The 12,537-nt window shown below is 34.9% G+C and overlaps 3 protein-coding genes across 5 annotated transcripts in view; 2 read left to right on the forward strand and 1 right to left on the reverse strand.

Annotated features, from left to right (window-relative positions):
• Positions 1–3,560, forward strand: part of DCX-EMAP (Doublecortin-domain-containing echinoderm-microtubule-associated protein) — a 29,658-nt gene extending 26,098 nt beyond the window's left edge. For all 3 annotated transcript variants that reach the window (XM_053768048.1, XM_053768039.1, XM_053768057.2), the window contains 4 exons: positions 4–186; positions 807–902; positions 1,024–1,138; positions 1,391–3,560. In XM_053768048.1, coding sequence (XP_053624023.1) covers positions 4–186; positions 807–902; positions 1,024–1,138; positions 1,391–1,544 — 548 coding nt within the window. In that variant the 3' untranslated portion in view covers positions 1,545–3,560. The remainder of the gene's footprint in view (positions 1–3; positions 187–806; positions 903–1,023; positions 1,139–1,390) is intronic.
• A 1,125-nt stretch (positions 3,561–4,685) lies between these two features.
• Positions 4,686–6,491, forward strand: LOC128683083 (uncharacterized protein). The gene is made up of 2 exons (XM_053768324.1): positions 4,686–5,547; positions 5,716–6,491. The coding sequence occupies exons 1-2, from the start codon at positions 4,796–4,798 to the stop codon at positions 5,975–5,977; spliced, it is 1,014 nt and encodes a 337-aa protein (XP_053624299.1). The 5' UTR covers positions 4,686–4,795; the 3' UTR covers positions 5,978–6,491.
• Positions 6,492–6,999: 508 nt separating this feature from the next.
• Positions 7,000–10,993, reverse strand: LOC128683103 (CD63 antigen-like). Its single transcript, XM_053768358.1, has 5 exons — positions 10,694–10,993; positions 9,071–9,271; positions 8,677–8,838; positions 8,131–8,385; positions 7,000–7,832 (listed from the first exon to the last, which is right to left on the reverse strand). Exons 1-5 carry the CDS (start codon positions 10,802–10,804, stop codon positions 7,641–7,643), a joined length of 921 nt encoding a protein of 306 aa, XP_053624333.1. The 5' UTR covers positions 10,805–10,993; the 3' UTR covers positions 7,000–7,640.
• Positions 10,994–12,537: the final 1,544 nt, after the last annotated feature.

Consider the following 12,537-nt stretch of genomic DNA (forward strand, 5'->3'; position numbering starts at 1 on the left):
TAGCCGGAGACACCCTCGCCATCGGGTCCCAGAACGGCAGCATCTACCTGTTCCGCGTGTCCCGCGACGGGTTCTCCTACAAGAAGTCAAACAAGATCCGCGGCGCGCAGCCTCTCATGCAGCTCGACTGGAGTCTCGACGGGAACTACCTGCAGACCGTCACTGCTGACTATGACCTGGCATTCTGTAAGTACCTTTTGTAACTATGATTTGTAAATACTATTTACTGCGTCCAAGCGAAGTCAAAGACAATGCATTTGTTCAGATACAAGGTCTTTATAAACAATTTTTCTCATCAGATTTATTTTAAAATATAATAAAATACTCATATTTTTCTCAAACAGCTACAAACTACTTACAAACATTTCTGAATGACTGCATTTCTAATAAGAAATACCGAAAGAAACTCATTTCTATACCTTGAAAGGTATTTACAGAACCGTGTGTTGTTTGTGCAATTTTCGGCACTCTCATCTGCCCTTTGTAGGTCAAAGACATTTACCTATTAACAACCTCGGTGGCGCAGTGGTTCTTGCCACTGAACCGAGAGGTCCCGGGTTCGATCCCCGGTCGGGTCATGATGGAAAATGATCTTTTTCTGATTGGCCCGGGTCTTGGATGTTTATCTATATATGTATTTATTATAAAATATAGTATCGTTGAGTTAGTATCCCATAACACAAGTCTCGAACTTACTTTGGGGCTAGCTCAATCTGTGTGATTTGTCCTAATATATTTATTTATTTATTTATTTATTTATTGTTTCTTCTGTGACTATCCTGATAATGTTCACGGTCTTCTTCCAGGGGACATCAAATCCTTATCACCCGAAAAGAGTCCGATAGCAATGAAAGATGTGAAATGGTCTACCTACAACTCTACTGTCGGTTTCCTAGTTTCAGGTGGGCAATATATTTTTTTAAGCATCAGTTCAAACAATCGAAAACCCAACCCGGTACTTACTCTTGAAATTGGAATATGTATTTCCTGTTTCGAGTACTCAATCATCTATTATACTTCTAGGAATGTGGAACAATCGATTCTACCCAATGACAACGCTCATTTCCACCGCCAGTCGGTCAGCGGCTCACGATCTCTTGGTGAGCGGAGACACAGATGGACATTTGCGCTTGTTCAGGTACGAACATAATTTACATTTCATGCCATTATGAACTTTTCATAATCATCACTTCTACTGCTTCCTAGCAGTGGAGTATAGATCCGAATGGCATACAGTGCACAGAAAGATGTATCATAAAGATGGCGACCCTGAACACTGAGGATTATAATGCAAGGAGGAGGGCTACAATTCCCATATATTATTTAGAGTCACAAAAAAAGGAATATTTTTCATACTTCTGCAAGCTTACGTATCTGTTATATACTTCAGATACCCATGCGCCAGCCCGAAAGCCGAGTACAACGAGACGAAGGTATATACCGGTGCCATATCGAGTGCACGATTCCTGTTCAACGACCGCTGCATGGTGAGCGCGGGCGGCACGGACGCGGCTCTGATGCTGTGGGAGCTCGTGGACGATTAGCGGCGCGCCGTGCCGGCGCTGCGGCCGCCGGCCGTTCTCGTCGCCCCCCCGACCCCCTCACCGCCGCCCCCCGCGCGGTCAACCTTCCGAGTACTCGACTTTGAGGAACTCGATTGAAATACCTGTGACGAACTCACCTGGTATTCACTTCGATATTCGGTCACGATGTCACATTTCTGATGATCACAGCACTATATAGTACCAATGTTTGTATTACGATTATGGAATGATAAAAATCTTGATAAAAAAAATATTAAAATTAGAATGTTAAAAATTTTAATTAGGTATCTACGTATCTAAATTACTCACTGCCATCGTTAATTGCATAAAGTAATAATCGTAGGTAAATTTAAATCACGTTAAAATTATTTAATCGATTAAAAATTGGATTATAATTGGTAAAAAGCTTTGAGGAATGTGGATAGGAATAACTTGTGATTGGTATTTTTGGTGCTGAGTATGAGGTTGAGTAAGATATGAGATTATAAAAATCTATTACACGGTTTAGAACGGAGTTTGAACTTATTTCTAGCGGTTATAACGTTATTTATAGTGGTTGATTCAGTTTAAAGACGTTTTGTAATAATTTTATTGAAATATATTTTATTTATAAATATATTACTAGCTTCGCTTGATGCGTTCTTGGAAAACACTGAATACATATATGTATAGTATATATACATGGTCAATAATATTATGGTATTAATATCTAAGTATTTAATACTTAAATACGCGGAAACTGTATTTCACGAGGATAAATAAACCCTCTTACACTTTTCGTGAAATGATTAAATAAATATGTATTTATATATGTATAACAAAGCATACTTTTTCACCCCTGTTATGTTGATCAATATCACATGTATTTACTTAGATTACACTATATATTATATATAAATTGTAAGGTATATCCTTCGGGATATACCGAGTAGATTTAAGTATTTGGAATATTTATAAAAAATTGTTCAAGGACTTCCGTTATGTGGCGGGCCACAGATTTACATTTATTTACTTTAATATAAGGTCTTTTATATAGCTAATAATGTCGTAACTAGAATACACACGAATTATTCATGCGAAAATTGAACATTTTAGAGGTCGATCACACGACGATAATACGCAAACGGATTCACTGTTGTTCCATTAAAATTGGCAAAAATATATAAAATCCGAAGCACACAGTACCTATAACGTTGAATTCGTAAAGCATCTCTAAAGTTACGTAAATTTGTTTACAATTAATTGTAATAAAAACGACACATTTTACATTTTGACACATTTCTACGTAGTCGTAGTTTTCAATGAAAGTAGTTTGGTAAGTTATGCTTAGTATAATATTTTTAAATGATTTCATTAAATGAGCGCACTACCATCACGATCTTATACGAAACTAGCTTTTGCCCGCGGCTCCGCCCGCGTTTATATCCCTGCGAAAGCGGTACCGACATGATTTTCATACAAAATTTCAACCCACATTATAGTAATATGGGGGTTGATTTTTCGAAAAAAAAAGCCTATGTTTGAACGGCGTCTTTATAACTATATGAATACCTAATTCCATCAAAATCGGTTGTTTACCCTTAAAAACAAACAGACACACAGACTTTCGCATTTATAATATTAGTATGGATAAAAGTATTAAATACGATGTCCACAAAATAATATCCTTATTGCATTAAAAAATAACTGCCGCGGCTAAAAAAAGTAAACAGTGTACCTATTATACGAGTAGCTACTTAATGTGAGGGAATATTACAGAGGTTTAACATACTATTCAAAATGATAATCAGTTATGATGGGAATTTTCTTCTTTAAGGACCATAATTTCCCTTGAGCCCTCTCATTATATTTTTCTATACCGAATTGATCAATATTTTGATCAGATGAAAACCTAGCATACTCCTATAGTGTGATTATAGGTAACACTTTCAACTATTTTATTCAAATTATGTAAGTACTTTCATTTCGTCTCACATTTGTAACAAATAAATAATAATAAAGTATAAAATACATTGATTTACGATTGTTTTATTCTAACTCCCCAAGTAACCTCTAAAATTCATAGTTAAAGAGTTAAAGGTACCTGAACCACATACAAAAGTAGTAGTGATACCAACTCTTACCTACTAATGCCTACTCTTCGACTCTACATTTTACAGTGATCCCATACCTATATCAACAAAATTATATGTGAACTTATTGTGATACTAGCTGACGCCTGCGACTTCGTTCGCATGGCCGAACAATTTTTGGTAAGGAGTCAACATTATTAGAGAATTTAATTGTACAGACAAATGTAACGATACCTATACATACTGAAAAAGTATACTTTCTATAGTTTAGCTGAACTATCTTCAGGTGACTCTTCTTCAGGTGTTCCAGATCTTCAATTTTTATACCTCAACAGAAAGTGCTCATCAGACTGAACAATTTTTGTTAAGTCGTCATTTCAATATTTCCTATAGTTTAGTTGTACCATTATTGTTCTCCATCAGGTGTTCCAGTTTTCAAAATAATTTATACCCTATATGTTGCCCAGGCTATATAACAAAAAAGTTTCATTGAAATCCGTCCAGTAGTTCCGAAAATTAGCGTGTAAGTACTAACAGACAGACAAACAGACAGATTTTTTTTCAAATTCTTAATCTGTTGCTGTGACTCTATTGCCTAATTTTATTTTTATTTAAACTTATTCAATGTACAGGATTTTTTTCTACTGTTTTATTATGTATGTATTGATTATGCACAATTTCATCGTAACTACACTACTCACGCACGCGACACGACCGACTGACCCAACGGTACGTCACTAAATAAAATAGTATTTAAGTTTAACATAATTATTTCTATTTCCTATTGGCGCTAAAAACATTTTCCGGATCCGGAAAATCCATGCAGTAAAGAAAAGAAGCCAGAAAATCCAAGGCACGTTCCATTTACGTACAAATATATTCTCAATGACCACAAAAAATCACATTTATATTTTTATACATCATTTAGTAATTCATAATAATCTACTAGTATACCAAGTTATATTATTCAAATAACTAATTTTCAACAAATAATGTAAATAAATGAATTAGAACGAATGAAACGTTATATGAGTTGTCAAAGTCAATGTCAAATTAAAGTATGAAATTATTTAATTTCATACTGCCAATTGGCTTTTTATACTAAAATTGGCTTTGTCAAATTTTACGACAAGTGGAAGGAGAAGAGAGGGTTTTTTATTATTATTATTTAATACAGAAATGACAAAACCACGTCCATGTGGTTGTAAAGGATATAGAACATGTCTTATTTGTGAAACACAATATGGTGCAGAAAAGTTCAAACTCCAACTTAACTTGGATAAAGATAAGGGTTATGTTTATTGTCCTCTGTGTAATAAAGCGTGGCAAGGATGGGACCTCAATGTGTACAAACAACACCCAAACCACGAAGGAGATAGTATAGAATACCCTGGAATCTACGTCCAACTGGATTTTATAAGCGAAGAAGAGGAAAAAGAACTAATGCGGAATATCGATGAAGTACCTTGGGACATTTCTCAAAGTGGCCGGCGAAAGCAGAATTTTGGTCCAAAAACTAATTTCAAGAAGAAAAAAATAGTCGCCGGAAAATTCGATGGTTATCCTGCTTTCTCGAAGTTTTTGCAAGACAGATTTAATACAGTTAATATGTTGCAATATTATGAAACTATTGAACAATGTTCTTTAGAGTATGACCCCAGCAAAGGTGCTTCTATAGATCCACATATAGATGACTGCTGGATATGGGGCGACAGGATTGTAACTGTCAATTGTTTGTCAGACTCTGTTCTCACTATGACCCGTTATCAAGGAGATATTGCAAAGTATAACCTATTGTGTGCTAAAGAATACCCACCAATACTCGCTCTAGATGGCAGTATTATAGAACAAGGAAAAGCAACCCAGTCAGCCCTGGAAGCGACCAAACCAAAGACAGATAGTGATATCATTGTGAGAATACCAATGCCAAGGTATCTAATACAAATTAATTTACTATTTAACTTCTTATTTAAGAGCTATGCTCTTGTCTGTGGAGTATACACTTTTATTTATTATTTAACTAATATGCAAACTATTATAAACATTTAAAAACAACTTTAAAGAATTTTCCAATTAACATAAAAAAATAAACATTTCAGGAGATCTCTCATCATCCTGTATGGGGAGGGCCGTTATCACTGGGAGCATAGTGTACTGCGGGAAGACATCACATCCCGTAGAGTATGTATAGCATACAGAGAGTTCACCCCACCTTACATGACCAATGGGGAGCATGAGGAAATCGGGAAAGAAATAAGGAAGAAAGCTAAGCAGTTCTGGAATCATAAATATAGATATAGCAACATTCATGAAAAGGTAGTTGAAGACTCTCGTACACCAGATATTGTTATGGAAAATTAGTTCAATGTAATTAATATATATATATATTAGGGTGTCCCAAGCTATAAGTGAAAAAATTTTTTTTGCAAAATCTGATACGCATACACTTTCATCCAATTTGCACCAAAAACTAATTTTTATTTTGATCATTTATTGTGGTATTCAGATGGATCAACTCTACCAAAATTTACTGTAACTTTATTCAAGTAGTCATTAATAAATTAATTGTGGTTGACCGGTTTAATTTTAATTGGGTTCATTTGAGAGCCACACACCAAGATTATTAACAAAAAAATATTTTTTTTAATCGGTGGCTCCTTACTGGTCTAATCTTATAATTTGTCTGTCTTTCAACTCGAAAAGAAGAAAAAATTACATTAAAAATTTAATTTTATAATTTGTATGCATTCCTATATAGGAATATTTATATACATATATGATGTTGCTCTATAAAGTAATTTTTTAAGAACCCAGTGTCAACATTACATGTGAGCTTTTCCAAGTGTAAATAAAGTTATTTATAATTATGTAAAAATATTTGGTTTTACTTTGAATATAGTTACTATATTTAATTTTAGTTAGAAGAATTCCTGATGTGGTGTTGAAAATGTTATAACATTGCACAACTTAATACAATACGATCATAGAAAGAAGAAAGAAGGAGTTACATCAGACAAATAAAATAAAATGTGGGCATGATGTCTCTTATCATAAAGTGAGGCATTTAGCAATGGAAGGAACTCCATCGACAAGAGCCTAGCTCTTAAACTGGCTACATACTATCGGCGAACTCGGCGAGATGCCGACGTGAATCAACCATTGCGTAGTTATATATAATTAATAATAAATATAATTATACCATAGTTTGTGAGATTTTAATTACCGCAAAGAAAAACTAGCAATGTACATCAAAGCCACCAAATTCGGCGAACGAGTTGCCGATAGTTTATAGATATATTTAATTATGATGTAGTTTATTTTGCGTGAACTAAAAAACCTTTCAATATTTTGTATTTCAACCTCCTACCAAATTAATAGTCGACTCAATACTTAATTCTTTATTTGCATCCTTAATGTAAGTAACAGATCTTTCTACTCTACGGGCGCAGCAATCGAAGAGAGGCTGACTTGTCCATAATTACAATATATTGATCAATTTCTTTTAGTAAATTAATTACTTTTTCATTGATTTTAGTTTATTATTATTTGTTAATTATTATATTTGACGAGACCTGTATAATTAATTATTCAATATTTACGGCTTCATATCTGATCTGGTTGATTCTAAATAAAGAATTATTAGGTACGTCGGGTTTTGTCATTTATTATTAATTTAAAGCTATGCAATAATTATACGAATTGTGGGATGATCACAAAATATTATTATTTACAAATATACAGTACATACTTAAATTTATTAAGGATATTATTTAAAACCAATAATATTATATAACTATGTACATACATGTAAGTGTTTATGTGTAAACAGTTTATATATAATACTAAAAAATCTATGATGATAATGTATTCGTAAAAGCAAGTAAACAGTTGTCATAAAATATATTCTAGAATCAATAAAATATGTAGGTAATCAAGAAATTATCAAGATATTGAGGATTACTCTAACAAGTAACAACTGATATTTTTATTTCTACTTATCAAACTAGTGACTAAACTAATCGCTTTAAGCCACGCTGGAATCAGGGCGGTCGATGTAAACCGTCTCGTGGTTTTCTTTCTCCATCTCTGCCTTCCTCCTCCCCTCCTGCCTGGCCATTATCATCTGCTCTTTGAGCTTCCACGCTAAGAGAGCCCGCTCGCTTTTCAACCTTCTAATGCAACGAGCCAAGAGGAGAGCGAAGACTATACCAAGTACCTGAAAACAAAATAAAATTATGTTAAACTAAAGTCGATTTGTGTCAATATGTGTTTTTATTTTATTTTTTATTTGATTGGTAGGCAATGCTGAAAAACCTATTTTAATGTTTTTGTCCGTTGTTGCGTCGTTTACAGTGCGTTGATCCATTGCGTTTATATTAAATATAATACTATCTATCGTAAGGATTCTATCCCATTCTGGCTGTCTACCTGACTATAGCGTCAACGCACCTTTAATTCGCCAAATTTTGTAGATTATGAAAATATTATGTAGTTTTACACAAGAATGTCCTCACCATAATAAACATGACAGAGACGCCCAAAACACCAAGCACACTGGAATTCTGAGTCAGCATGCTGACTAGCGCCTCCTTACAGCCTGTGGTCCTCAACCTAGTGCAGACATCGTCCACAGTGATGCAGCAGGAGTTGGGAACCACCATAACTACGGCGTTACCGTCGATTTCAGTGCTGATATAAGTAGTGGATTGGTTGGCGGCAAACTCCATACCAACGTAGTCCAAGTAGTTGTCGCCTCCGCAGCAGTTTAACTGGAAATTTTAGAGGACACTTTAGGAGGATATTTGAGCTAGATTGATTGAAGCTTGATTTCAAATTTTGTCGGAGAGCGTCGCACGCAAAATAGAATGTAAATTGATGGAACACTGCTTACCATATCCAAATTAGAATCGATCGTGCTTTTTTGAAATAAACTTTTGTGTTCATGATGAGTTTCGACCATTATTTCTTTTATCTATGGCTTCGACACATAGTTAATTATCCATAGATATTTATTTATCTGAATTGAGGCTTAAGCTGCATTTATGTAACGAAGAACTCACGGAAGTCTGTAAACTGTCGATTTCAACTTGGATTTCTGGGTCAGTGGGGTATCCGGCCACTGGGAAGAAAACGTACTTCATCATCGTCTCATGGTCGATGGTGAACGCCAGGATCACCACAATCAGCTTGATCAGCAGGATTATCGTGAGGATCAGAGCGTACTGAAAGGAGATATTTAATTATGAAGAGGAGGTGTTTTATTTTCACCGATCATTTCCTATATATAGTGTATTTCTTAAGATAAGAGTACACATAAGTTAAAAATTTACAAAATGTTAATGGCATTTTATGAAATCGCATAAAATATCGAGGACTGGTTTTCGCATCCCCTAAGTAATCTTATTAAATATTGTTGAAATATCATTTTGAATTTTAATCTTGGATTTCACTCACCAGGTTGACCATGCAAGTGCTCTGCTTCAGACTACCGAAGAAGCCAATAGAAGTGACGACCAGCAACATGAAGCCAAGGAACACGCTAAGGACAGACGGCGTAAGGAATCTTCCACTCTTGGCGCTCTCGTAGAAGAAGTCGAAACTGTGGTAGTGAGAGTAGACTGAAATGCCTAGGACTATCATCAGACCACCGATTATCTGGAACACGTGATTTTTTTTCTAAAATGTACATAGGTAGTTCATAGGTTACTTTACTTAGTTATGTACTTGATTGAAGAATCAACAGGCATATCAAAATGTTACCTGATTTATACACTATGTTTAATCTAGGTTGTATAGGAATACTTAGTATTACTTAGTCTTAGGTCCAGCTTGATGCATAAAAATAATCCTATTTATCTAAAAGAAATATCGCGGGCAGAGCTGAGTGCAAAAGCTATTCTTTGTAAGTATAATGAGATAGACTTAGTTACAGAGTTATACTAAGTATAAACAACTTATATAAAAATATGCACACGATAAGAAACTACGTGCATGTTTAATATTGATCCATTGGACATGGTATGACTACATGTGTACCTACTTACCTAGATTTTTATTTTGCATTTATTCATTTTCGAAACACTGAAAAACCCTGTCCGAAATTGAATTGAATTCTAATAGATACATAGCTAGGGTCACTGGCCCCACACGCTGGGGTGTGTGGAGAACACACAACTCTGTGGTGGAGTGTCCTGTTGTAATGGGTGTGGGCACCCACTCTGGCAAAACAAGGTGTTATTTTTATAGTTCCAAAGTAGCCCAGTCAGCATCCTTGCCCTCTGAGAGTCTTAGCAGTGATATGGCGCCAAGATTATACATTATTAGACATAAGACAACTTCAGTAAAAAATAACAAGCTTACTTCTTATGAGATCTTGATTGATCGCGCAATAAATATGGTTGTTTACTACTTTCTCGAAGCACCAAGGCCACTGGTTTTTATCATTTATTTTTATAATGTTCTTGAACAATAGATGAATGCGTAATATTTATGAATGTGTGCGTTCGTGTGGGTATTGTGTGGCTTTTCCCAAGTGATATTACAATACTAGAATCTTCACCCCAGTATTGAGTGCGCCTCTTGCATAGAATTGAATGGAAACCAAAAAATAATTCATACTTCTGACGCAAATATTTGCTCTTTTCCACAGATGTTTGTTGCGGTTATTAGCTTGTTGTGTCCTACATTGCATGCGCTAGATAGGCAGTCGTTTGTTGAAGATATTGTTATTTACTTTGTCAAAAGGAAAAACTCATAATATACTTATCAGCATAAAAATGTATACTACGACTTGCAATAGACATTTTAACCCCCGATGCGACGCAAACAGTTCTTAGTCATGCATTGATTCAATTTTAAAGGCATTTTCATTCTTTTTTTCACAGTTTAATCGAGGGTCGACCCCCACCCCGACTTTATGTGGAGAATACACTAATAGCACCTACCTTATGGGATTTGTGTAGACTTTCTATATCTATGCTACTTTAAACTTAAAACCTGAGAATTTTAGACTTAGCAATCTAAGTATATTTATCATGACATCAAAGTTGATAAGTTTACTTTCAGATCAATACTTACGATAAACATGGTGGTTATTGTCAACAGCAGGAACCTTATAGACTTCATGTCATATTCTGTCTCAGTTTTCGAAAACTTCATCTTCTGATTATTCGGCACAGCACTTGCCATTTCGGAAATCACTCACAACAAACTATAATACAAAACTGACTTTAATGTACACTACTGCCGGCTATCAGCACTGATAATAAAACACCTGATAACGATGTTTTTCGCGTGATATACTCTATTTCGTTTAACAATAGGTAACGTTAAACTCTGAACAATAGATTATCTTGATGCTAATTGTAGAATGCAAGTGTTAACACTTGAGACGTGATGCCAATTATGTCAGAGACTGTGAGTTTTAAAAGTGGTCGTTAGTATGTGAGGTTGATGTTGAATTATCACAGCCATCTCACTAATATTTAAAATGAGATACTGTGTATGTTTTTTTACCCAATAAGCCCTCAACCATTGTAAGGATTTTGTCGAAATGAGAGTATGACATAGTAAAGCATTGCCTAACTTATCCGCTAGATGAATATTGCAACAGTTTTCAGCATAATTTTTAATATTTTATCTATGTAAAGATTTATAAATAATTGCTGCGGCTTCATCACTCTTTTGTTATTTTATAATTGCAATGATATGCATTTAAATTCTAGGGATTGCCTCCTAAACTACTAATATAACTACTGCTTGTCTACCGATGTGATCTGTCGCAACTATTTTCGCTTATCTAACTATTGTGATTCAGATAAGTGTACTTTCATTGCTCAACTCTAGTTATTTAATCTGCTTTTATTTGTGAAAGATCTTTAATTGATTTCTGTGTTTTAAACGTAGCTTTTGTCGTCGTCTTCCTTTAAAATTAATTAACTAGCTATCACACTGACTGAAGTTAGTTCCACGTCATGTATTATAAAACGACAGGTAATTTACGTAGTTGAGTTCGCAGACTAAAAAATGTATTATGCTGGGCCATCTGCGAGAGGCATGACGGTTGTTCCAAATAGCATTACGTTGCTGAGAACAAGGTCTTGAAGAGTTCAAAATTATTTACTACTTTATGTAATCACTAGTTGTGCCCCGGGGCTTCGCCCATATGGGAATTTCGGTCGACTTGACATCCTCTTGAGCCATCCTCCCAGCCGTTGAGCGTCGGAGCCCAGGGTCGGCTTTCCTACAATTCAATAAAAGGAAGAAAAACTTTATTCATTCGATTTCTTTTACTGCTGTAAAATATGAGGATGCGAGCAATTTCACCTTGAAAAAAAGACGATTCCTCATTTTCCTTACCAGTAATGTAAATAAAACCAGCACACCAATATATTATCATTTCACCATTATGACGTTATGTATGTAGGTATATTATCTCGAAACTTTTAATATCTTATCTACTTATCAGGCAATGTTTCATGTATCTATAGGTATGTATGGAAATTTAGAGCGTTTTATGTGCTGAACATACTCGTGTACAGTACATGTAACGTACCACAACACAGCGGATACAATAACGGAACTACGTATATAAATCTATGTTTCGTACGCTGACAGTTATTTTTTACAAGCTTTTATTATACTTAAAAGTTATTTTTTTTTTTCTTACTTTTAAGTAAGTTCCCCCGTCTTTCAATATTCATTTCGCTACAACTTTGGAACGGGTGAACCGATTTTCCGAAACATGGCTAAGAACACTCGGGATAAACTTATCTATGACACAAAAAATAAACGGAAATCGGTTCATCCGTTTGGGAGCTACGATGATACAGACAGATACACAGACAGACACGTTACACTTATAACACCCCTCTTTTTGCGTCGGGGTTTAAAAAATTATCTAAGTATATGTTCAGGTGAAA

The sequence above is a fragment of the Plodia interpunctella genome, chromosome 3 (assembly GCF_027563975.2).
Source record: "Plodia interpunctella isolate USDA-ARS_2022_Savannah chromosome 3, ilPloInte3.2, whole genome shotgun sequence".
Classification (NCBI taxonomy): domain Eukaryota; kingdom Metazoa; phylum Arthropoda; class Insecta; order Lepidoptera; family Pyralidae; genus Plodia; species Plodia interpunctella.